At 37.1% G+C, this 27,266-nt stretch overlaps 2 protein-coding genes across 7 annotated transcripts in view; one reads left to right on the plus strand and one right to left on the minus strand.

Annotated features, from left to right (window-relative positions):
* The window catches only part of LOC135461325 (CLIP-associating protein 1-like), a 65,455-nt gene extending 52,546 nt beyond the window's left edge, over positions 1 to 12,909 (minus strand). For all 6 annotated transcript variants that reach the window (XM_064738359.1, XM_064738361.1, XM_064738360.1 and 3 more), the window contains exons 1-8: positions 12,861 to 12,909; positions 12,012 to 12,491; positions 5,982 to 6,060; positions 5,704 to 5,747; positions 5,270 to 5,329; positions 4,165 to 4,256; positions 2,108 to 2,183; positions 921 to 1,018 (exon numbers count right to left, since the gene is read on the minus strand). In XM_064738359.1, coding sequence (XP_064594429.1) covers positions 921 to 1,018; positions 2,108 to 2,183; positions 4,165 to 4,256; positions 5,270 to 5,329; positions 5,704 to 5,747; positions 5,982 to 6,060; positions 12,012 to 12,200 — 638 coding nt within the window. In that variant the 5' untranslated portion in view covers positions 12,201 to 12,491; positions 12,861 to 12,909. The remainder of the gene's footprint in view (positions 1 to 920; positions 1,019 to 2,107; positions 2,184 to 4,164; positions 4,257 to 5,269; positions 5,330 to 5,703; positions 5,748 to 5,981; positions 6,061 to 12,011; positions 12,492 to 12,860) is intronic.
* A 1,119-nt stretch (positions 12,910 to 14,028) lies between these two features.
* Positions 14,029 to 27,133, plus strand: LOC135471365 (proliferation-associated protein 2G4-like). The gene is made up of 13 exons (XM_064750577.1): positions 14,029 to 14,284; positions 16,608 to 16,736; positions 17,204 to 17,309; positions 17,688 to 17,757; positions 18,285 to 18,377; positions 18,835 to 18,898; positions 19,891 to 19,969; positions 21,780 to 21,858; positions 22,254 to 22,332; positions 22,649 to 22,700; positions 23,607 to 23,701; positions 24,329 to 24,456; positions 25,036 to 27,133. The coding sequence occupies exons 1-13, from the start codon at positions 14,191 to 14,193 to the stop codon at positions 25,153 to 25,155; spliced, it is 1,188 nt and encodes a 395-aa protein (XP_064606647.1). The 5' UTR covers positions 14,029 to 14,190; the 3' UTR covers positions 25,156 to 27,133.
* The last annotated feature ends 133 nt before the right edge of the window (positions 27,134 to 27,266 follow it).

The following is a 27,266-nucleotide window of genomic DNA, read 5'->3' on the forward strand; positions in this document are numbered from 1 at the left end:
ATACATTCATGATCCTTCCTGCAAGTGAGTGAATGACTGAACAGCACTGAACGAGACCAGTATTTTGGTAAACTCCAGTTTGATGAACTCCAGTGGATGATACTCTAATCTGTATACCATACAGACGTGGATGGAATCTGGATGAGTCATAACACCTCAGGTGTGAATCAAGCGTTGTCAGCCCAGATCATGCATATAATACAAGGGCTCCATTCAACTCAATCAGTTTGTCCTTCATGAACAAATCACCTACCAACCAACTCTCTCTCTCTGCTTTAGGTTTCTATTTGATTCTAACTTGTATGCTCAACTATAAACCTTAACCGAGACCACTACATTTTGATGAACCCCAATAAAATAATTTATGTCAAATATGATATCAGGAGTCATTCACCTGAAGTGCACAATGCTTAATTAGACCAGCTGAACAGCATTGAGGACTCGCAGAAGGCAGTGATGTCATTTATCTGTCCCTTTCAAAGGAATTCTGAATTATGACATGAAATAATACTGACCATCACACATAATAAAATATGACACAACTGGGGCGATGGAGATGCTCCTTCATTTATTTATTTATCTGATTGGTGTTTCACACCATACTCAAGAATATTTCATTCATACAATAGTGGATAACATCAAGCTGGAAGGAAACTGGGGGAAAACAGAGGATAATTCGCATCAAGCTGCAGAGCTTCCACAAACGGCTGGAGAGGAAACCAGCATAAGTTGGACTTGAACTCACAGCAAACCGCATTGGTGAGAGGCAATGCCATTATTCTGCACTAGCCTACTAACAGCTAGCCCACGGAGGCCTGAAGTAGCATTTCACTTTTCATGATGTATTTGACTGTGAACCACACGAAAACAGAATAAAGTATAAGGATTCCAGAATAAATTGGTTGTCGTGAGACACTCACCTCTGTGGTGGGATGGATTTCTTGCTCAGATCTGCTCGCACTTTCTCCCCAACATGTCTGTAAATCTCAGCTAGAGTGTTGACGGCCGTCTCTCTCACCTGGATGACGTAAATATTAAGTACAGAAAAAAATGCACAAACAAATTAAGCATTGTTGAGAACTGGCTTTTCTGCTGCTAGGTATTATCCATTCTTCCACATAATGAGTTCAGATCCTATTAAGAAAATATTCATTTCTTTGATTGATGTATTATGCCATTACCAGAGAATACATGTATGCAAGACACTCAGTTAACTCTCACAAAAAAGGCCTCCATAATATGTAGGTTGTAAAACATAAGGCAAAATAATGTGTTTTTCCTTGACCAAAATTAATAAGACATGTTTTGAACTGTGAAAACAGCATGAGGTTCTAATATTATGGAAGTGTTACCCAGACTCTTATTTTAATTTCATGAGAAATTTATGATTTAAACCATAAACTGAAAGTGGTTCAACAGCCAAACTTGTGCCAAACTGGTACATTGTTCTGCAGTAAAAATTCAGTGTACAAATTTTAAACTTCCCAGAGCAACACATTTTTTGATTTAAAGGAAACATGAAAAGGAATAATAAAACAAAGATTATGTTTCTATGCTAAATGAAGAAAATTATGCCCCGGATTTTTTGTTAAAATTCATTTTGAGTATATTTTCCTCAATATTGTGCATAATTTTCGTCAACGGTTGGATTTTTTTCAGAAATGACGTCATCATTGATCTTGCTCGGAACTTGGTAAACACCCGAAAGTGAGCAGTGTGGGCAAGGTGACATGTACACAGATACTGCATGGCTTCTTTGGGCCAGCTTAGCGCCCCCTCCACGCCCATACACCCACCCCCATTCAGTCTGTCATCCACACCCCTGCCCTCATTTGGCCAGACCTGTTTGGTCTGTCCCCAACAGAGTTCTTTTTAAACAGGGACCATTGTTTACATCACCACTGCAAGTTCACTTAATTTCCCGACTGACCCCTTGGGCATTACGAAAATTGTACTCTGAAGCCCTTTTTACCCAACAAAATGGAAGTTGAAAATTTGTTTGTACTGTTGTATGTTATTACACATGATAATCTGTAATTAAAAAATAAAACCAAAGCGTTTCATGTATTCTTTAAGCCTTAAGACGTTTGAATTTCACCTGACCTACCTGGCCATTCTGATCTTCCAGTAGTTTACATATGGCTGTGACAAGAGCTGATAGCTTCAAACTCTTAGCACCATATCTGAAGTAAAACAGAAACAGAAAGCATCAGTACAATCATCACAAACCACAGTTCTTGGGGAGCTCTTTCCCCGTGGTTGTATGTGCTATGTAGGTAAATATATATACACATTTGGAGCTAACTCAAAGAAGGCATGCAGAGAAGTGAAGTCATGATCTGTTATTACAACAACATTCAGAAACAGCAAGTAGGCTTTTAATTGTGCACAACCATTTCTGTATAAATATGTGTAATATTTAACACCAAACTCTCTACCATTCAGAAATGTCAAACAAAAGCTCTGGTGATATTAAAACAAGATCACACACATTTTAATACTGTCTTCCTCTTAGCATAGGAGATCATGTCTAGTTGAATGAAGCACTTCATGACCAAAATACACTTTTAAAGTTACCTATGCCCACCTACATGTACATGTAGATCATAAGTTCTATTTTAAATAGATTTTAAGATTTTAAATAGCAAGAAACTGGTTGACTGGATATAATCTTTGTTGTTCTTTCCAGGTGTGAAATTCACATGTAAAAACATTATGTGCTTCACAATGCAATCCACTTACATCTGGGTCCAGAAAGCATGATTGGTGTTTTTCTAATTACACTATTTGTATTTAAAATCATGAGATGTCAGACAATGATCGACTGGCCAGTTGCATGAAGGGCCACAATCCTTTCACCTTGATTCAAGGGTTACTTCCCCTTAATAAAACAAAACTGAAATCCAGACCCAGAGCTTATCTGCATATGGCAGATTACCTAACCAAAATACTAACACAAATACCTGTACACCTTAATGCCTAATCCTATTATTTACAAAACATAAATATTATGTAATTCTAACCTAGGCAGAATTAGTATTTTCAGCACAACTAGAACACAGAGAAATGAGGACACTAAGAGTGTATGGATATATCAGTACCTAAGAGAGCTTTGAAAAAGACAAGTACTAAAAAGTGTTCACCCATAAATGAATACATAAACCCGGAACAAGAATCATGCCCTCAATGATATGCCCTTGTAAGTAACAGTATGACATGCATAGGTCTATATCCACCATGTACATGTAGCTCTAAAATATGATCTGGCCCTGCAATCCCCAAGTAAGCTAAGACTTCATCTACTTTAAAATTGTACTTCTTACGTAACGAGGTCAAAATATTGATCGATGTAAATTCTAGATAAGTTATTATAAAACAAATTTCAGCTAAATAATACAAGGAACACACCAAATTAATGACTGAAATTTTGACTTGAGCCTAAGATCACATTGTGATCCCATGGTCCAGCAACCTGGAAGATCCAAGGAGACAATGCCATATCAGAGTTGGTTTGAGCTGGACTGGGGGACATAACCTCATTGTCAAGCTTGTACGGGGATAGTAGACCTCTCATTTAGCCTAGCTTGTGTTAATTCACTCCATTTATACCACTAAAAATCTGGATTATTTAAGGTATAAAATTTTTACCCCATTTTGTTCACAACCCTCTTTTTTCAAAAAGAATGAGTTTAAGTGAACAGCCACATCAATTTCAAGAATATAGGGCTGATTCCACAACTCACTTCTGATTCTTAGAGCCAAAATTTGTAACGCCTCTTCACAATGCTTAGTTTTTTGGTGCTGGAAGTTGAAATTTTGACATGTCTATCTTATGACAACATTTATGAGATGGTCTAACTTTGACCTACTAGGTCCTAAAGATAACCTCTAAAACAGTATTTCAAATTTTGGCTGAAGTGAGATAAGGCTTTGTGAAATCGACCCCAGGTCACGATATCAGCTGGTGCTGTTCTCTGGAAGTTAACAGAGGAAATGGCCAGTCAGCTTTCTTTCTCCGCTTTCAAAGACATGCAAGGTATATTGTTGATCTCGGCAGGGGCAATCAAAGGACACAGAACCATCAGTCCTCAGAGAGAAAGTTGAGTGTGAACAGAGGACATAAATACAGGAACGTGTTGAAGCGATACATATTCAACAGCTTACCTGTTCAGCGTCTTCTGTAAGCAGATCATAGCCTCTTCACGAACATGCCACAGTTTGTGGCCAAATGCATTCATCATTCGTTCAAACACATACTGCAATCAAACACACAGATTAACGCGTCATGATATAAAATAACATTGAAGTAAGTGTGCATGTCATCTGATCAAGAGTAACATCTCCTACACCATTCTAACCGGCATTTTCTTTATCACTCAACATTTTTTATCTGTTTGAAGCCAACATAGAATTTTTTTTTTCAAAATTTGTTTTGCTTGAAATTGATTTTATAAATGTTGCTGTAAGATGCCATACACTCTGCAAAACATATGTTTTTCACTTTGTCTGAAAGATCTCAAAACAAGTCACTGTAGCTCACACCCCATCCCTCTTGTCACCTCACCTAACAAGGTAAACCCGCATAATTACATTTCACCCATAGATTACCAATGCTTCTAAAGCATCGCATTGTAAAATATGTTTAAAATTTATTACTGCATTTAAGTTGAAATAGATGCAGCCGTGTGAACACTGTAATCCAGGACAGATTCCAGGTTAACAAGGGTCAGAATGACATGTCTATAGCTGACACCTTCTTTTCATCTGAGTGACAATTCATGTTTTTCTTTACCTGCTAGTTAGTTTGATGGATGGATATATACCATACTGAGGTAAGCCATCCATACAACACCCATATAAGTACATGTGCAGGAGACGGTCACTGAAGCATGCAGACCTATATGTAGGATTCATGAGCATGCACATGACTAACAGAGCCAGACCCATTATCCTCACCCCAGTGCAATGTCATGGTAATATACATGTACATGTATACCTGCTCAAGTATCCTCTATATCCTGGGAATTTAAATAACTGAATCAATCCAGAAAAACAATTAAAACCACCGTAGCTGAACACAGGTCTTCAAACACAGCAGGAGGAAGAGAAGTATGAGTACATGCATACTGAAGAAAAAAAAACAGTTCTATCTTAGTGTAATGTATCCGCACCCATGGAGGCCTTCACAATGTACTGTCATGGACAAACATTCAGGGTTGTAGGTCAGCAGTGAGCGTAGCACAGGTAGATTTACAGGTACATCACTTACCTGGGGAGACGAGGCTGGCATCATCAGCTTCAGCAGCAGAATCTGGGCCTGCTCTCGCACCTGATCAAAACAAAATTAGCGGGAGTTTAACCTGATTCCTGAATACTATTTCACTGCCATACAGGTGCCAAAAACTTCTGTATAAACATGCATGTATATCTCCAGAAGCTTCAGGTTCAACAGCCTTGGTCAGAGGCTTAGTGTGAAAAGTAAAAGTTTTCGTCAGTGAAATTACATCAATGCAACCCACAGTCGATAAATATCAATCAAAACTTTACAATCTGTAGGACAGCTTACTGTAATGTTTTTTGTAAAATGTATCTTCAAGTCATTTACCATTAAGGGTAATTAAGCCTTCTGGAAATATCAAGTACTCATAACAATTTTACCAACTAGTACTTGTATTTCCATCACTTAATGCTACATAACCCCACCTGATCTTTACTATCCCCAAGTCTATCCACCACAGCTGGCAACACTGTAAATATAAATACACAATGATAAATCCTCACTTCAATGAAGCAAATATGATGAGCAGACTAGTTGTGCAAGGTGAATACAGTGTGCTAAAATGACTATTTGCAAAACTTATCATAAATTCAAGATTAATGTCAAGTTTAGAAACATTTACACTATATAAGTACATTGTAAAATAGCTCAGTTTCTTAACTTTACATCAATGTTGGTAAAGGTATTGCATGTGCAGACTCACCAGATGGAACATGTCGCTGAAAGTTTTCTCCCATTCGATCCACCAATAAACACAACACCTCCATGCCATTCAAGGAGATCTGCAATAAAAAGAGTGTATTTATACAGCCATATCTATAAGATAAATACAGAGTACTGATGCATATTTAGCAATAGCATGACAAACATGATCACTGACACACAATGAAAAATTATAACTGCGTGCCTGCATGTGAAATTGTGTTCATGGGTTGAATAAAAAAAATTTAATACGAGACTGCATGAAACTGATTGAATGTCCCTCATATCAGACAGGACACGAAATAAAAATATACATATGGCTGACACAGATGTACCTGAATGTACAGTGTAGGTGCACATACACTTTACAAAAAACATGATATGTGAACACACCATGGACATGAAAATAAAGATCAAAAATCAAAATACAAATTCTAAACCGATAGTTCCAATAGGTCATAAATTGTATCATGATGAAAAAAACTAAGACATGATACATTTTGATCCATGTCTGAGCTTTGTCCAAAACTTGTCCTCTCACAACACTGTAGAACTATGAACAAATTACACATGGCAGGACATACATGTAGTGTATGGAGGAGTTGCCATTATGTCCTGCACCAAATTAAAAATTATTTCCAGCCTTGAACTGGGAGAGAACTTTTCTAGTTTTAGGCATAACATATTCTTCATCATGTACATGTAAATGTAAAGTTTAGTAAACATCTTTAGCTTCCCCGAAACAAGTAACTCATGAGTTCTAAGAAAGGGAAACAGAAACTACAGTGTCCATATAGAGGTGTGCCTGTATGAAAAACTGTGCATATAACCAGGGCACTATTCACAATTCTAAACAAGCATTCATCAATAGGGACCTATCAACACATTATCAAATTCCAAGCCCTGGAAAGTTATAACTGTGTGAGTGACTCAATAATGATGGAAAGAAAAATTGTATCCAATGTTTCAGGAAACTCAAATACGTCCCCACATCTTACTCAAAAGCAGGAAAGAGACACTTGAGCTATTATGGAAGAAGATATAAAAGTGAAGAAAAATAGGACATCATCAAGCTCTGGCAAACAAATGGAGTACTTATTAAATAAAATTATTTGTGAATTTATTACTGGTTATATAACTACGAAGACCTTTGTTTGACAATTAACCAATGATTTTCCTATACATGTCAAGGCCTATTATGTCAGATTAACACATGTATTCATGTACTTTCAGACTGCAATTCATGATCACACCTTCACTACAGTACAGTTACAGCATGTGCACATTATTTGTCGTGGAATATACTTGTATTATTATAAGCCAAATAAACCTTGTCCTCAAGCAGCCTTGAAATGGAAGTACATGTCAAACAAGTCTTTATTTATACATGTAATAAAATTATATAGATATGGCCTGAAGAACATCATAGGATTATAGATTACCCATAACACTTATTACCCATACATTTAATTCAATGTGGGAATGGCAATACACCACTCCAAAAAAAATGACCTTCAGTGTGAATAAACACACTGAGCCCTAATTCAGCCTGACACACCCTAAAGTATAGCGAAGGACAAAGACACTAGGTACAGTAATTGCTACACAACATGTACATGTAGTAAATGTACATATATTCTCTAACTGACACCATCACCATGACATGACTGCAATATTGCCAAGGTGGCTTGAAGGCATCATTCATTCTTTCATTCATTCTCATTGACACCAGAGCTAACAATGTTCCAAAATGGTGATACAGGAAATTTTTGTCCTCTGTTCATTCCAGTATGGAAGAGCAGAGAATGACTACAGAGAGAATGGCATTGTTGGTGTAAAGCGAATGTAATACCACCACCACTGGAACTAAGGACATGTACCACCATTACTCTAAAAGTTGGGCATGCAGCCGCCAAGCCAGGTATCATTTGGCATACACAGATGATGTATGTTCTATATTTGATTACACTATATACATGTACATTGTACGCATCCTAATTCCTCCACCTTTTCACACAAAAAAAGCAACCATCATTGCAATTTATGCACCTTTATAATTTCATTCATTTTTTCATTGGTTATTTCATACTCTTATATGAAACCGGATTTTTAATTTCATTTTGGAGACTAAACCACATAGTTTGGGTTGGACAATTTCAGGGCTTCATAAAAAGTATAATTTTATCAGTCCACACAACATAATGCCTCCAGTATATGCTTACATAAATATCTAGCAAATAGGTGAAAGGTTGAACAAATCTAGCAACCATAAAGAAATGCTTTCAACCAAAATATACTGTGTAACATGGCTATGTCAGGAATAGTATCACTGTATGATGATCCAGGTGTTTTCTCTATGTTTTGATTGGAGCCGGATGCTGCCAGACAGACCAGGAAAATAGGAAATACAGACTAGGTCTTCAGTTTACCCATTCCATACACCTGTATGCTGTATTCCTAATACTACAATCTGAATCTATATATGAGTCAGTATCTGGGCAAGCTCAGAGCCCAATGAGCCTAGCATGTAGAATACTATGGTCCTAGATGCACATGGACCTGTGCAGAAGAGAGAGAGAGAGATGTCAGTGAAAGCCTGCTAGTCACAAATGTTCCCCTGGATAAGCAGATCTTCCAAACCCTTGTTAATTGATTGCTAACTACCACACATGCATAATGGAATGTCACTGCAGATAGGGCATGGCCTGACAAACAAACACTGAGGCATGAGAAGGCTCTGTGATCCTTGCACAACTATGATTCATCAATACACATATCTCACATTTTAAAAAAATCACTCCACTGAACACAGAGAGTCGGTCACGTAAATATTTTGCAAAGTGAAATTGACTGCTGGGAAAAAGGGGGGCGCAGAGGGTTGGGTCCAAGGACTGCAACATTGTGTGCATCCATCACATATTGTTTCCCCAGAATTATGTACATTAATACATGCTTAGTGTTCATGTCACATGGCTCATTTACCTCATGGCACTATCTGCTGATGATAAATCGACAGCAGGTCGTAAGTAGGCAGTATTATCCATGGAGGTGTTAACATGACGGAATACACTGCAGCATTCAGCCAAATGAAGAATACCTAAACCCAAGTTTTAAGTCAGGAGATATTTAGATTTACATTGCCAAACATTCAATTATTATAAATTTGCACAGTACATACATTATGAGTGGGCTTGCCTATCAATTTCATTTCATTAACACTGTTACAATGTTTACTGAAGAAAAAAATCTAAAAAAAATACTTACTTCAATTTGTCACCCAATAAGTAATTACAAGTTACACTGGAATAAATTAACATTACCAACCTATCTCACTTCATGTCATACGTATCAAAAACTTCATTGCAGGAACTATTTCTGTAATAATATTCAAACCTCATAGCAGTATCACTAAAATACAAAACTAGTATTTATTAAGTTAGAATTAAGTTAGGTGTCTAATCTGAACAACAATATTTAGATTTCACACATAAATTTATTCTGTGTAAAAATTAAAAGTAAACATCACTAAAGCCATATGGACAAAGTTCACAGAGTTGAATTTCAGTGTGAACCGTGTCACAATATCCAAGAAAAATACCACAAATATTGGAGATCACATTACACATAATGTTCAATGTGTTAATAACATCAGATATGTTGTACATGTATATTAAAGTAGTTATGCACCTGTTGTTGTACATAAATGTAGCTTTATCTAATTATTTTCACACTTCACTGGAGAAGTAATAATTTCACACAATACTCTTACCCTAATTCCTCAACCTTTTTGCATATGAAAGAGTAACGTTCAGTGCAATTTTTTCATATTTTTAATTTGATTTTGGAGACAAATCTTCATTGGTTCAATTGTCCAGTTTCAGGGTTTCACAAAAAGTATAATTTTAACACCCAATAATGCCGTTAGAATATGCAAGATCTTGACAATAACAGCAGACAACATACGGATTCCAAATTTATATAAAACAGATGGGATTAAGAAATTTTAACAGACCGTGAAAGCCGAAGATATTTAAACACTTAAAAAGGCTGCCTGTCTAACATGTATAAGGTGACTACAGCAAAGCTTGCCTGATGTCAACATTGATTAGTCAGACTGAGAGACATAGAGTACATGTATTTGATGACATTTAGGGCTTTTGTGAAACTGAGTCAGTCCACTAGTTTGCAGAATGGGTGTAGGGGTTCCCCCTAATAACTGTGCAACAGGACAGATGTGGGCCTACAGTGTGTGTAGCTTTACTGCGCTGAACCACATACACGTAAATGTAATTCTATTAGGGAGTGGCTAACTGATGGCAGGCTAGGATAAACTTCAGGTGATTCTGGAATGCTCTGTAACCTTTTGTAACCTAACACAACAGTGGTTTTAGGTTTCTGGGAAACTGTTCAAACAAACTCCCGCATTCTTTTGTACTGTGCTAAGTCTAATTTATTCTGAATGTTATCTTGGACAAGTGTTGTGGGATTCTCATATCTAAGGGTATGCATGTCTAGATGTTCATTTTTCTGACATGACATGCGGATCTTAATTCAGTTTAAAATTAACCATGTAAATGATACAAAGCGTCTGTTTACAGTGGTTAATTAATAATAAACATTGACATGAGCAGTAAGCAATTAGTCCTGTAACAAATTTCAGTTCAGGACATAACCAGAAGAAAAATGTTAAAATCTGTACGTTCACCAAAGCTGTTCATAAGCACAATGTAAGAGGTGGTTAACCACTGGAGCAGTGGTTAACAACATTTTTCTTCATTGGCTCCTGAACAATTAAACTTTCTGATAAAATACAACTTCTTTCAGTTATTAAATATTTCACAGTTCTATTGCTGCAAAGTTTAGGATAATTCACATGTTGAAGAAAGCAATCTAGTTTGATAAAAATCAAAAAGGCTCGAGAAGGGTTCACTGATCCGATGGTCAGAGGCCAATGAAATTCTGATTAGGACTGTAGAGTTAAACAAGCACTGGTACAACTGACCAATTATTTATCAAGAATTAATTCATATACCAGTGACCACTTCTACATTTCTAAACAATCTTCAAAATATATGGCTTGTACTATAGATGCTACAAATTTAGATAAAAATATATTGTGAGACACTCTTAATAACTGAAGGAACAGCCAATATCAAGGTGAACCAGTAGATCTCAAGGGATAGGAGTCCCACTGGCCTGTGACTGACATTTTGTTGTTAATATCAACCTCAGCTCACTTGTTGTGATATACCACTTTTCTTGATTTCAATAATATGGCAAACATTTTACATGTATGTACATGTATGCTTGAGGTATAACGTCGCACTTAACAATTTTTCAGTCAAATGACGAGGAGCAACCATTAGGTGTATGCATATATATTGTGTTTTCTTGAAGCGGGGCAAGTCCATGCTGCCGAAGTATCCACCACTGAAGTATCATGCTGAAGACACCAGACATGACACCCCACCCGGTCACATTATACTATGCTGGGTCAACCAGTTCAAGTTCCTTTCTGTTACCTCTCAATGCTGAGCACTAAGCCAGGCAGCAGCAGCAAGTACAATTTTTAAAGTCTTTGGTATGACCCAACCCAGGTTTGATCCTGAGGTCTCCTGACTTCCAGGTGGATGCTCGAACCATTAGGCCATTAAAGTGGTCCAAATATTTTATAAACTAATGAAATAAATTCATAAAATTGTCCAAGATCTGAGCCCTTTCACGTGATGGAAAGAGAAAATATGCTTTCCCATATTTACAATAGACCACCTGTTGACTACAACCAGCCATCTGTCACCTTTTTCGACCAGAGTAATTGAATTAATTGTCATTCAACAAGAGTAATGAAATTTACTCTCACTGAATAATATAACATACAAATGAAGTCATTTTAGTAAGCTTAAAAAAAAAAAACAAAGAAAAAAAAATCTGTAACAGTAAGCACAATTTTACATGTATCATCTAAGATTATTACACCACAAAATTTATTTGCAATTTATCTTCACTCAAGAGCTTATATTTTACAGCTTACCTTGTAGTTGCTGCAGTTCACCCATCCCACTAAACCATCCACCAACAAATCAATATCCTCACAATCAAGCCCACTTCTCGGGTCACTGAGATATGGTACTAGTTCAGCATGTGATTGTATCCTCTTCCTAGTGTCCTGAGTCACAATATTGGGCAAAAAGTCATCTAATGTCTGCACGGATGCAGCCATTGTTTTTAACCACTAGAGTAGAACCACCAGTCACTATGTGTATGACCAGCAGTCACAAGGTACCAAAATACTCCGCAAAGTAGAACTGAAATTGTTGTAATTCCAGTGACAGATGGTTAGTTTCTCTTTACTTTCTTTGTCTCAGGTTGCCTTACAGGTAACTAGCTCGTTTAATGTCTAGGCGGCCAAATAGTTCCAATCCCGCACAGGATTGTAAACATCAACCACCGCCATGTTAGTCCGGATGTCTTCGTACAAATGTCAATCTGTAGATATCATGTGCGCACGTCTCTGCAGGAAAAGAATACAAAATACGCTTTATTCCATCTTTTCAAAATTATTTCACACAGTTCTGGCTAAACCGATCTTGCGTAAGATGTACTGGTAATGATAATAAGGATAAAACATACATTGAAGGAATAGTCTATGCAGCCATCATCAATTTGTGAGACTGAGAGAATGACGTGACCTACAGAACTCGGAATGAGTGCTTCAAGTAGATGAACATAATTCATCAGCAAGCATAATACATACCAGATCATCAGAAACCTATGCACGCACTTATCCTTACACGAAGCATTCTGTGCAAATAACCCATTACAAGAAGCCTCGTATATGCTTTACACAAATACAGAGAAAGAAAACATAAATAATACCCACCTTACAATCACCAGCGGCACGGCCATGTTTGATTAATTTTAAATTCATGACGTCACGTCTCGAATTTTCACGCCAATTTCCCGAGATCATTCTTTCTTTGGTATTCGGATAAATGCTCGTTTACATTCACATATTACACCCTGCATGCAAACTTTCAGATAAAGGAGAATGCTAAGATCGTACAAAAAGCAAAACTGAACTGCATGCGAAAGTCATTTGCAATGAAGATGAGCAAAGAGATGTGATAGAAAGAAAAAATGAGGGAAAATTAAAGTTGAACTCTTTAGACTTACACTACCACTAATTTGTATCAGATTTCTTGGGTTAAAATTCACCTATATAAAATTATAGATATTTACGCTCTATGACTTATGAAGCTATGATTTAATTTTAAAAAAGGCACACGCATGTATTGTATACTGGTGCCATGCTATGGATCTGGTGCACCATTTAAAAAAAAAAAATTTTAAAATGGTATGCACTAGATGTCCATTCTGTATGCACTTAAAGATGGGGGCATTAAGTTTATAAAACAATTATAAGATTTTACAGGAAAATTAAGTGCTACATGACATTGAAAATTACTTCAAAGAAATGTCTTAATTTCGGACGACTGTATGACCAGGCTGTTTTAATTTACACGTAAAGCTGATTTTGTAGAAAGTTATTTTATATTCACATGTGAAACATTGGCTTAATTATCTTTGTGATTCTTTATTTTAAAAATAGGGCTACACACTTAAATAAATGTTTGTTAAGTTTATAATGATGAGCTATGGGAAAACCAGCATGGCATTAACAACAGTATGGGTAGAAAATGGAGCCAACATGTGAAGACTGACTGGTTTCCATAAAATGATTAAATAATTGAGGTTTACAAAAAGCTGGAAAAGCGACTTTAATTGCCGACTATATTCAATAAATTCTCTTCGGCAACTTACTGTAGTCAAGTGGGATATCTTTTAGATAAAGGGTTAAAAGGCTGCTAATGTTTAAAGCGACATCAATATCCATAGAAACAGAAAAGCAAAATATTAATAAAATCATTTTTTGTCACATGGTTATTTATTCTTAACAATCATCGACATTTTGTCAAGTTCTCATTTTATTAATAACCTGAAATAGCAAGAGGTAAAAGTATTTTGAAACAGAGCCGAAGGAACTATTTAATCTAGAGTTGTTTACTTTTTTGTTTTGACTTTCATTGTCAAATTTCGTGACAGCAGTTATATTTCATAAGAAGGCGTTCATTGTACTGCACACTTTATCTGTTTTCTGGAGCAGGTTTCCCGCCAAGATTGCTTCACAGGCTGAACACGTGAAAAGCAAAATGGCGGACAAAGAAGGGGATCGCGACGAAGGAGCAACTACAGCAGATGATGTTGTCATTACTAAGTACCGAATGGCCGGTGACATTGTCAATGGTGAGAAGTTGTAGACGGAAGTAATTTAAAAGGACTCCAGGCCTCATTTGTCATTTCTTAACTGTACAGTTTATTTCAATGATTTGTGATAGCCTGGCTGTTGGAGATTACAACTACAACACCAGTCCACATGTTCGACCATGGCCGTTGTTGCACCATAGCCTGAAATCTAATTAGCATCACACACTTTGTGTCCATAGCTCTAACGGTTGACAAAGAGATTCCAATCATTTGGAAAAGGTTCTGTAGTTAAGCTTATTCTGAAGAAAATGATACACAAATTCCGTGGAAATGTTCCCATATTGTTAAACTGGAACAAATTGATGGAATTTTTCAGCAATTCATCACCATGCTGTACCAATTTTGTGACATATCACATACAGTTATGTCATATACAGTAAAGTACTGATAACTTCACATGATATATTATCAGCTCAGTGTTCTTAATTTACTTGCCTAATGAATCATGAATAAAAAACATCTACCAACTCCACTATTCGATATATTATCAGCTTGTTAAGCCAGTTTGGCAAATAAACTTTGAAAGTTATATTCCACTCGCCTCTCACCGACCTTGGCTTTTGCTACGGTTAGCCGACGTGGAAACTGGATCTCAATTGGTCTTCCCTTGAAAACATAGTTTTCTCACTGAATTATGATGTACACATAATCTCCATCATTAGCAACTAACATACAAGTAAACAGTTGATTCAAAGTAAATACAGTACAGTTTCATGAAATGTTGAAGCGGCAGTTTAGCCAGACATACGCCACATTCAAATCGCTAGTGTCCAGGTGGCTCTGTGCTATTACCACCGGTGAATTTTATCTTAGGGTAATACTTTTAAATTATAAAATGATCGCACGATCCATCCATGACATACTGTAATGAGTCAGGTAGGATGGTTTCAGTTTGCCCTAGGGCTTCATTCAAAGCAATGTCAGCATAGGATACAGTCATTAACGGGTCTGGTTCTAGGACTTGTAATGTTCACTGCCTTTATACTGCCTCATGGCAAGCGTGGACAGCATTCACCAAGGTAATGGCTGAAAGTTATTTGTCACCCAAATCTCTCTCTATGCATTGGCAATAAATATGAGTGGATCAAAGTTTGTCGAGTAAGCCAAATAAAAATTTGCCATGTTGGTGAGTACATTGCTATATTTACTCGAAATAGCATTTCATTCTATCGCCAGTGGCAAATTGGTGACGATATATTTCGTACCCTGTAACTTAACATCTTTGTATAATACAATAGGAGTTTGATCAGAAGTGAATTTTTGGCTAAAACTTACAACAGATATTGTGATAAGCGTAACGGCATGGTGCAGTTTTGGTCAGAAGTTGAATCATGTGGAAGTATTAAAATTTTTCAAACAGTGTGGCCAACACAAAATTACCCCACAGAAGACATCCATTTGAAGCAATGATTATCCTGTCCTTGTCTGCATTTTTTTTTTTTTTCACAATATGTGCTCTAAGTTCTAGTTAGAAAGTTTGGACTGGGTGATTAGTTGGTGAAAGATTCCATGAAGTAATAGGTGATTTACCAGAAAGTCCCAGATTGTTCTGGGGCAACGGAAAGTTCAAAAGCTATAAAATTCTTTTTGAGTACTATCACATGTAATGTTTTGGCACAGATGTTTTGACTCCGTTTTTGGATTGTACCTGCCAAGGAATAGAATGGAAATATACTTATGTCAAGGGTCTGGTTATAAACGTCATAGCATTATAGCTTTTTTAAGGTCAGTGTCTTAAGAGTCCTGGCATTAAACGAGCAGTTATTTGGATTGCACCCAGCTGACATGTCTCTGAGACATTTTTCTGTTGAACACCCATCCTTTTACGTTAGACTTAAGACAGATATAAGATACACCCTAAATGAACAATAATTTCGTCCTTGACTAAGTTTCACATTTTTCCAGATTCGGTGAGTTCTATTGATTTTAGAAAGGTGTTATTAGAGAAGTTTGGAAGGTAGCATGATATCCAATTGGAAAACTGTAAATTTTAGCACCAGAAGTAATATCTCATGACGTTTATTTGCCTCCAAAAATGCTCTTTTGTAGTTGAGTATTTATGTCATTTAGGGTACACTACATCACACATGTGCATAGTTTGTTGTTTGCTGGCTCACTTTCCAGCTGTACAAGGGAAGGTCGGTCAAAAAACAGCGGATGTTTATGGGTTTCCCCATGCTCTGCCCAGCTTTCTCCCACCACAATGCTGACCGCCGTCGTACAGATGAAATGTTCTTGAGTACGACGTAAAATACCAATCTAATATATAAATAAATAAATCATTTGCTGTGTTCTTTTTCAGCCACATTGAAAGCTGTGATGGAGATGTGCAAGGCTGGAGAACCTGTACTGAAGATTTGTGATGCGGGTGATAAGATGCTTCTTGAGCAAACAGCAAAAGTTTACAGAAAAGAAAAAGAAGTTAAAAAAGGTAGAGTAAACTCAAGGATTTAGCCACATGTTTGTCCTCAACAAAATTTTCTGAAACATTTTTAATTACTAGGACACTAAAGGAGGGGGTTAAAACGAAGCCTTGGACAGGGAATTTTTTAGGTTTCCTACGTCTCACTCTATGTGGGGTGTTGGCGACACAGTTGGACAGTCTTAGCGTTCATGGAAGACAAGTGCCTTCCACCAATAGGGTGTACATATCTGTGCATCACATTTGGGAATGTTTGTCATGCTGGTGCTTTATCCGGGCGCTCTGGTTTTTTACTTTTATTTTCAGAAAATAAAGCACAACAGCAATGAAAAACTTCTCAGTCAAGTGACACAATCTGATACACAGTGTTGTCTTGAAATCAGAGTTCCATGATTTGATTAAGCGGAAATTTAGAGCAATTCGTAGTTTTATAAATGTTGACTGTGGTGGACATTTATTTGGTTTTGTGTTTACAGGTATTGCATTTCCAACCTGCATATCAGTGAACAATTGTATCTGCCACTTCAGTCCTTTACTGAGTGATCCAGAAGTACTTCTCAAGGATGGTGACCTAGTAAAAATGTAAGGCCCTAATAGTTTAATGATGCCAACTCTGAAGTTACCTTTGCTTCAGACTTTTAAATATTGCGCGTTTCTTTTTTGTGTTTTTTGCTTGTTTGTTGTTTTTTTTTGGCATGTGTTGGAGGCCGCACAAGTGTTCCTACAAAATGCAGTTAGTCTATTTTGACTAATTTAGAATATGATAAATTTTATTTATTGCATCTTTGTTTGGTTCTCTGCATCTCTGTGTATAAATTGAACATTTTTGTGAAAAAGTAGCTAAATTAGCTTCGAATGGGAAACAGCATAAATATTGAGGATGTATTTGTTGTATAGGTTTAACCAGATAAAATGTTAGATTTGGAGTGTATAATTTTCTTGTCTAACTTTCCTTTACAGTGATTTGGGAGCACATGTGGATGGGTTTGCTGCTGTAGTAGCACATACAATTGTGGTTGGAGCATCGAGTGTAAGTTCTGAGTTGTCTTGTGTACAAGTCTATATTGCCTTTTGTCAAAACCTGTGAGTGGGTGCTAGCCATATTGAATAAGGTGAAGGCAGTATTAGAGATAAAGTAAAACTAATTGTCAATAGTTTAAGTTGTGAATGTGAAGTGTGAGACGTCCTGTTCCGTTTTTTGTACAAACTGGTATCACAGGTTAGAAAGCTTCTCACTTGATCTCCAAATGCCAGTGGTTTACAGCAGGCTCTTCATTTCCTATTAACAATGATTCTGATCTCTGTCCTATGACTGGAAATTCTTGAGCGTGGTGTTAAATGACAGTCGGACAAATAAATACAAAATACATATTTGCATCCTTGTGTGGACATCAGTTCATTTGCCTTCAGTTTGCACACGTTAAGAAATTAAGCAGTGGACTGTATCATGCCAGTGTAGGCTCAAGAATTATTGGGATTAAAACATGGTTTTTCTCATCGTTATTCTTGGTATAAACAAGTTTTTATACTTCTGTTAATTGTTAATCTGACTTGCAGGAAAACAAGATCACTGGGCGAAAGGCTGATGTGATAATGGCAGCCCATTTAGCCTCAGAAGCTGCTCTTCGGCTAGTCAAAGGAGGAAATGAAGTAAGAAGCTTAACCGTTGAGATCTTCTCTAGTTAACTGCTCAGAAGTTTTATTGACTATGGTGGTCATGGAGAGAAAATATTAATATAAAATCTCCCCACATATGCACAGATTTTGCCCCCATTTCCCTAAAAGTTATGTTACAAACGCTGGTCTTATGTTAAATCTTGCAACATACAGCTGTTTCACAAACCAATACTAACTATCGATTATTGTGTATCAACTGGTGAAACTTAAAGACTTACGATTATGATTTACGACCAAAGATTTATTTGTGAAACGATGCCCTGTCCGTTTAGGGAAATTATGTTATAAGAAAAGAGTGATGGAATATTGTTACTCGTACCTCATAGGCCTGAGCTTTTTTCTGTGTTTGTCATTATAGGAACGAACAACCATCTCTTTTATTTTAATCCTAATTTGATTTTATTAACCATGTGAGAACTGACCTTTTCAGAACTACATGGTGACAGATGCCATTCAAAAAGTTGCAGAATCTTTCAAGTGCAAACCTATTGAAGGTATGTATTTGCCATACATGGAGATGTAAGCCTGTGAAGACTTTATAGGGTGTTGTGAAAAATATGAAACGTCCGAATGATTCTTGCATGATGAGGAAAATAATAAGCAGCAAGAGTGTCTGCAACTGTACCTAAGAAAGTGACGTGTTTTTCCTGCAAATCAGAATGAAAAACAGTATCTTTCAAAACATAAAAGAAATAAGTTACCGTAGTTTGCTGACCTTTTCGACCAGCAGGTGTCCAGCCACATCTGTGTGCTCGTTTTTAACAATGTGTTCAACCTTGAAAGGACATCAAAAAAAATTCTTAGAAAGCCGCAAAAGAAAAGTTTGAGTCGAACGGATGATAGCAGGTCGATCAGGCTATATGCCAGAGGCAACTAATTTTACCTCGCGTTGCATCAGCTCACATGTTATCTAGAAAGACCAAGGTCTGAGTAGAAATTTAGTGTCTCACTAACATGTTCGCTGTACCTGCACGTGTGTTGTTGGTTTGCTGCACAAACTCTTACAGATGAGCTGATATAATAAATGAAGTTGTGTAATATGGTATTACAGTGTTTTGTGGTCTGTCATTGCCCCGTAGTGAACAAATGACACACAAAAGACAATGTGGCTCAGGAAATCACCTGAATAAAGGGGCCTACATTTTTGCTGTGCGTGTTGAGTCAGACTGACCACTCAAAGCCTGCGCCACCTCTTCACCGGCAAGAGTGTATCCATGCCCATCGCTAGCCAGTTGACACGTGCCCGACTTCTATATTGTCTATTGTTATATTGGTGAGAACCATCAACCACCTGCCGTGTGCTATTCGACTTCTCTGATCAGATTCTTCTACAGCCCCTGACCCTGAATACTGCTCAGCTGGTCAGAAAAGGTCAACAAATTGCGGCGTTAAAGTCACCTTTTGGTGGGTTGATGGTGTTTGGGGGGAAAATAATTAAAGCAACTTTTGCAGTGATGTATACCATTGTATTTTGGTTTGCTTGTAGGGATGCTTTCTCATGAACTGAAACAGCATGTGATTGATGGGGAGAAAGCCATCATACAAAACCCAAATGAGGCCCAAAGGTATAAAACAACAACCATCTTAATGTGAATGTTTGAGCTAATAGTGTCAGTACAAGTAAAATTGAAAATTGGTCAATCCACCCTTCCTGGTATCCTCTGAAATATGTTTTTGGGCCGGTTTCTTTCTAATTGTAAATATTTTTTTTGTAAACCTTTCACACTGCCACCATTTCTACCGAAATGCTTCTATAGAGTTATAAGTTTGCCACTTTTTGTTGCTCCACTGGATCAGAAACCTATTCAAGAGGCCAATGGGCATAACATAGGTGGAGTAATTCCCCTTTTAGATTATTTCAGGTTTTTAGGTCATCATTGTATTTGAAGGAAATGCTTCACGTAAGAGTTGAAAATAAGACGATTCTATCAATCCTCTAGTGAAACTGGAGGGGATTACATTTACATGTATGCACAGTGCTTGTCAGTCTGTCACCAATGGTAGTGATTTTGCATATCAGAGGACCAAGAAGGTTTTTTTTTTTAATGCATAGCTCAACATTTACTCAGCCCTTCACAGGGAAGCAGTTGGCTCCCTTAGTACCAACAAGCTATAGTTTGCGATTTGCATATCAAAGACGTCTTGTGGTAAATTAGTCCACAAACTCCCAACAGTGTCTACCACTGCAATGATTTACAACTCTATAACATACGAACTCACTGATTTGTAATCCTTACACATAAGATAAACATAGTTATAACAGGTATAATAATTTTGACCTTTCTTGTTCATGTATAACAACATCTTAGCACTATCTAATTAGGGGGGAAAATATCTGTGTATGACAAGTGGCACTTCATCATGGTTTAGAGGTCAATATTTGAACGTATCACATGACTTGAACATGATGCAGTTTATGAACTGCTCAATCAGACAAGCTACTGGTATTATCTGAATGCCTTGTTTACAAATGTAACTGCCTTGTCATGATTTTGGACTTCGACAAAATTCAGAATGATTGTTCCATCTGCCATGATAGTTGTAGCTTGAAAACTCTTGTGCTGATCAAGTTGTTCACCTGCATAAGCCTTTCTTGTGTCAGCAACCTGGCCAAGGAGTTTTGGTTTATTTTGAATAATTTAGGGACAGCATAATTATATCTCCATGGCACTGTTTTGTGATGTTGGGCTGCTTTTGTGCTGTTTTCACTAGGTTTATGGCCCTAAGTCTCAAAACTATTCACATCACATGAATGAGTCTCATCCTGTTTGTGTCAATTGTTATAACCAGTTTACATGGATACACTCAAGTGGCATTTTTGACTGGCTCTAACATCTAATAGAGTTGTAGCCCTTGGGAGCTCATTTGACTTTTTAGTGAAACTATATAAACACAACGGAGCTCAGAGTTTATTATTTTGATCACCATCAAGCCATTACTCAGGAAGTTTTGAAACAAGAAAACAACTAAAATCATGCAAATATTTACTTATGTGAAAAATATGCTCAACAGCTGTACTGTTCTTGACATACTTGTTTGCTAGGGTTCCTTACTTTTAGTTTATTGGAAGGCTTTGGTTAGCACTTCTAATGATTTGCACATCACGTTTCCTGCATACATTGACTGCTGTTGGCTGTTACACTTGCCACATCCAACCTGTTGACTTTATTTCAGTTCCTTGTTTGACTTGAAATATGTGTGGAATTCCTCCCATTAAAGAAATAGTTTAATCTATGTGACTGTATACTGTATGGCCTTTGTATACTGGCTTCATGAGAAGGAAATATGGGAAGAACAGATTAGTTATATTCCATTTTATGTAGTTGCATAGTTACATTTTAAAGCGCTAATGGAAACTGTGCTCCTTTTCTACAGAAAAGAACATGAAAGGTGTGAATTTAAGCTACATGAAGTTTATGGTGTGGACATGCTCATTACCACTGGGGAAGGAAAGGTAAGCAAACTATACGGTATAGTGGACACTTCTGCTCAGTGACTTAAATTACTTTATTAAATGATTTGGATTTTTTTTTTGTTTTCTTTTACTGCCTTTGCCCAGAATATTATTATTACTTAAAGGCTGAAAGTTTTTTCCAGCAGGATGTCATCTTACATTCCAAACAAACATCAGAACACCTTTTTTTGAAGACAGATAGAACTCTCAGAATGTAGGGAATGTGATGACGTTTTATGCCTGACACATTAGTTATGAAGCTTTTATCGAAATGCTGGTGACATTTACTCTCAAAAGAAAAAATGACCCATGCAGATTACGGTTTTGTTGAGTGTTTACTAACCATGGACTTTAATGTAGGAACCGGATTTTATTACGAGATGTTTGCTTTACAGGGAAGGGAGCACGAAACTCGGACCTCTGTTTACAAGAAAAAGGATATTGTTTACCAACTAAAAAGAAAAACTTCAAGGCGTAAGTTGTACAATTTTTTAGATTGAAGACATAGAATTGGACTCTGGAGACATGGCAATAACGAATAGCTCAGGATAAAAGTAGTGGGAAGGCATTGATGCCCATTTAGGCATGCACATCTTTACAAGTAGATAAAGTTCATAGATAACTCTGCATGGCTGTATTGTTTTTTTGGCTTTGTACACAGTATTTCAGAGAGCAAGTTTAAATCCATTAAACGCCATGTTCTAGTCATGCCACAACTTAGCCTTGACAATGTATCTGTAAATGAAGACTTATCTGATATGTATATTTTTTCTTTTTTCCCTTTTTTTAGAGTTTTTTAGTGATGTTGAGAAGCGATTTCATCTGATGCCTTTCACCTTAAGGTAGGTTTCTAAGATTGCCAGTTAATACTGGTAATGCAGAGATAGTAAAACTGAATGTACAGCCACTGAATCTATGAACATACTTTACCTTCATGTTATATGTTTGAATAAGACAGGAGTAGAAAGTAATTTGTGGGCTGAGGTTAGTGCGCCAGCAGGGCGCAATTGCCTAGTAGCCTCTCATCAATATCGTCGTTATGAGTTCAACTCCTGCTCATGTTGCCTTCCTCTCCAGTCATACATGGTTGGGTGTGCCAGCAGTCTTCAGATACAAGTGAATTTCCCCTGGGCTCTGTGTGGCTTTCTCCCACCATAATGCTAGCAGTCATCATATAATTGAAACATTCTTGACTACGTCATGAAACAACAATCAGATAAATTGACATCTGTTGGCTGAAATATTGCCAAGCATGATCTTTTGTTCATTCACAACGTATCTAAGCTGGTCTTTGAGTCATTCACAACGTATCTAAGTTGGCCTTTGATTTATTCATATCGTATCTAAGCAGGGCTTTGAGTCATTCACAACATATCTAAGCTGGTCTTTGATTCATTCACAACATATCTAAGCTGGTCTTTGATTCATTCATAACGTATCTAAGCTGGTCTTTGATTCATTCACATCGTATCTAAGCTGGTCTTTGATTTATTCACAACGTATCTAAGCTGGTCTTTGATTTATTCCTAACGTATCTAAGCTGGTTTTTGATGGAAGTTCCTTCATGAGTTAGCAGCGTGGTTGCTCTGAGCTAATTAGAATCAAGCATAAAGTAGTAAGTTGTTGATAAAAGGGCGATAGTATTTTGTCTTCAACTGAAATTTTCTGTCATGTGAAACTTTGTGTGATTTCAATCCTATAAAAGTTGAATACTGAAGTCAGTTGAAATATGGGCTTTTATGTTTCAGATTGTTGCCAGATGAGACAAAAGCCAGGATGGGTGTGCTTGAATGTGTTAAACATGAACTGGTGCAGCCCTTCAATGTTCTCTATGAAAGAGAAGGTTGGTGTTGGTCGACCTTTTCCCAGGTTTCCCAGAGCAACTTTCAGTGCAATTTATGCACATTTTTAATTTGGTTTTGGAAACAAAACTATATTCGTTGGATTTACCAATTTCAGGGATTCAAAAAAAGTATAAATTTGTCAGTCCAGACAGTCTAATGCCATCAGAATATGCCTAAATAAACATTCTGCAAACATGGGAAAAGGTACTACATTTTTATTCCCTTACTGCCGTATTCCAGGTCAGCAATATGTTTGGTTACTGGTTATTCCTTTAAAAAAGACATAGATTTCCCTGAAGCATTAATTCATAATTTTTAATGTTAGTTAATTGTAATTTAGAATTATAGCACTGGGGGCATTAACTATTGTAAATGATTGTTATCCTGGGTTCAATGGATTTTTTCTTCAAGAATTTGACTGAGAATTTAGGAGAGAAAAAGTGCTGCTTTACTTCTAACTGGTGACATAACTGAAATCTGAGTACCAATACAGCCTCTTCTGTGATCAAATTGTAAGCCTTAACATGGGATCCTCTGTCATTATCATCAGCCAGTCAACATACAGAAGCACTCAGAAAGTAAAGAAAGTGGTAAGAAATCATAAAATCTGTTTGCCATTGTTTCAGGTGAGCTTGTTGCTCAGTTTAAATTCACAGTTTTATTGCTTCCAAATGGACCATTGAAGATAACAGGGTTGCCAGTGGACACCAGTATAATAGAATCCCAGTACTCTGTAGAAGATGAGGAACTCAAGGTAAGATTTAGTCTTGTTCAGGTCAGTTCTCTATTGTTGGAGGATAAAGGTTATAGGTGAACATTTTGGACTTCCAAATAGACAGGTGGATCTCCGAACCTGGGCAGATTGTGGCCGTAGCTCATAATCTTGGACCTGTTTTCGTCATTGTTTTTTTGGTGGATTTCCACTATTTTTCTTATAAAAACACTCCTTTTACTAGAATCCTATGTATAAGCATTTCTTCCACAATTTTTCTCAGGAAAGTTAGATTAGTTTCAAAGCTGGACGCTGGCAACAATGTATCCATTCTTTGTGTTATGGATACCCTGCTACGATGAGCTACGAAGCCAAGGAAGATTTGTTGGTGCGGCTTCAGTTTTATATTCATACTCTCACCCCTCTCTTTATCCATCTCTCTCTTGTTTTTTTGGTAGATGGTTTCAAGTGTTCAAATTCTGATTCAACTCATTCACATTTGCTTGAAAGTGATTGTTGTGGTTGTAATCCACATAGATTAAGCCAGTTCTGTATGACTGAGGCATAAAACAAATTTACAATGAAACACAAATTCAGTACTTTATTCCCTGCCTCTTTCAGACATTACTGGCTACTTCTGCCTCAAGGAAAACTCACAAGAAGAAGAAGAAGAAAGCTGGGAAAGCCATGGCTGAGAACGCAGAGGGTGTGGCAGCCCCAGAGGAAGAGGTGGCTGCTTAAGAGGGGGGCTAGGTACAGTCTGTCAGGGTTATGTCATATAGAGGGCAGCACATGCAAAACCAGGGGGAATAACCCCACTTTTACTGCTCAGTGGACTCGATAGCTGCTGTGACTTGACATTGAAGCTGAACTTAAGCAAAGCAGACATATGGTGTTCAAACTATAGTGCTACTAGGCCACAGTGTGCGCACTGCAAGGCAAGTGTGACTTGGTAAACTATAGATTAAACACACTGGTAGAATCAAAACTTCCATATTACCATTTTTCCTTTTTTCACCAAGCATGTTAACATGATTGAGCATTTCTGTTGTTCCTATGAATTGGTACCCTATTCTCAGGGGCATATGATAGTATCTCATCAGTATGCATACAGTGATATAGTTTCTACAGTACAGTGCTGATGTGGTCTGGTCCAACTCGCACAAAGGGATTGTGGCTACAATTACAGTAAGATACAGCCCTGAAGAAGTGCTTAATTTGACTCCTGTGGTCAATATGAAAGGACAATGTACCAGTCAGTAAATTTCCCTTCCCTTCATTGATATTGTTGTGATTCAAAAGGTAAAATAACACATAGGAGATTTTGTTATTTACTTTGACCAAAACTCCTGTTTATTTTTGTCTGGAGCCTGACTATTTTACAAAAAGATAATGAAAGCTCTAAAGACAAGCATCCATACTTCATGTTAAGTTTGGGATTATAGTAAATATTCACAATGTGTTTATGATATGTAGACGATCATAGTTTTTGATTGTAAGTTTTCCTGGTTTACAGTCTCGCTCACAAAAGAGGTGTCGATTGTAACTTAGAGCTACAATCGCAATTTTGTTGTGCACAATGAGCCTACAATCCCATTGTGCTAGCGGACTCTGGTTCCCACTTTATAGTGCTGCCATTCGGTTGTTACCTCTGTGGAATGGTGACCTGGTAACAAGATTTTAGTTACAAATGCAGTTCCATGCCGACTTGTTTATACAGTTTTGTTTGTTACTTCAAATAAATTGTTACATGTAATGGGGGGAGTGGGGAAGAAGTGCTACTGTAAAATATCATGAAAAAGGCTTTCTGGATTGTATTTTGAAGACTTCTATCAGACAAGGCCTTTAAATTATCCTCTTTATCAAGACCAGGGCATTTCTTCAAATCCATCAGAAGTGATGTGAAAACTGTAAGACTACCACAGTAGTGTCCAAGCTGAAGTGCTGAAATATTAACATAGTACTGCCATAACATAGTATCAGAGCTGTAGTGCTGTCATGACATGTTCTAGTGCTGTCATGGTATGGTATTAGAGATTAGATGATATCATGGTGTCAAAAAAAGTGCTGCCATGACTTGGTGTTAAGATCTGTAGTACTGCCATGGCGTGGTATTAGAGTTCAGTACTCCCATGACATCATGGTGTCAAAACAATAGTGCTACCATGGCGTTAGTCCAAACTTTGGTTCTGCCATTTTCAGAACAATTGTTCTGTGGATCAAGGAATATAATTCTGCCGCATGATAGGTTCATGACTACAAATCCATGTTGAATTCTTGAGTATGGTAAACAAGTAAACAACAGTCAAATAAATAATAAATAAATGCAATGTCATGTTCAGAGTGGAGACTGCCCAGCACCACCTAACAGAGAGTTTCAGGTTATATCTAATGTCTCAGACAAGAGTTCAAACCGAGCTCAAGTTAGTGAATTAATTCAGACACATTCTTGACCTGTTTCTGAGGTCATTTTGTTTTAAATATTGCCCTGTTTTGTGTGTTAAGATTGCCTTCCAGTATCCTTTTTCAGCATCTTTTTAGATTTTAAGAGAAAAACCAGGTGAAAAGTGTTGCCCTTTAGACCCATTGACTCTGTCTAAGCCATCTGTTTTGGTTTGTTGTAATGAAATGAGTTTGTGTACAGAGAAACTTGTGCATGGTGGGATCGGCCAAAAGTCCAGCAAGAAATAAAACCTTTTGGATTATTAAAGGCTGTTTACTTATTTGTTATGTCATTCTTTTAAAAGTTATTTAATCAGATGAGTTTTTGTGTTTCAGGGCCCATTTTCACAACGATGTACATGTATGATAATCGCACATATAGGACAATGGCATGGTAATAGCGACGTACA

Source organism: Liolophura sinensis, chromosome 1 (genome assembly GCF_032854445.1).
Source record: "Liolophura sinensis isolate JHLJ2023 chromosome 1, CUHK_Ljap_v2, whole genome shotgun sequence".
In the NCBI taxonomy this organism is placed as follows: domain Eukaryota; kingdom Metazoa; phylum Mollusca; class Polyplacophora; order Chitonida; family Chitonidae; genus Liolophura; species Liolophura sinensis.

Excerpts from the sequence above, each read along its gene's own strand:
- LOC135471365 (XM_064750577.1), top strand. The coding sequence starts at position 14,191 with ATGGCGGACAAAGAAGGGGATCGCGACGAAGGAGCAACTACAGCAGAT. Across the intron at positions 18,899-19,890 it reads CAAGTGCAAACCTATTGAAG|GGATGCTTTCTCATGAACTG; the intron begins GTATGTATTTGC and ends GTTTGCTTGTAG. Across the intron at positions 21,859-22,253 it reads TTACCACTGGGGAAGGAAAG|GGAAGGGAGCACGAAACTCG; the intron begins GTAAGCAAACTA and ends TTTGCTTTACAG.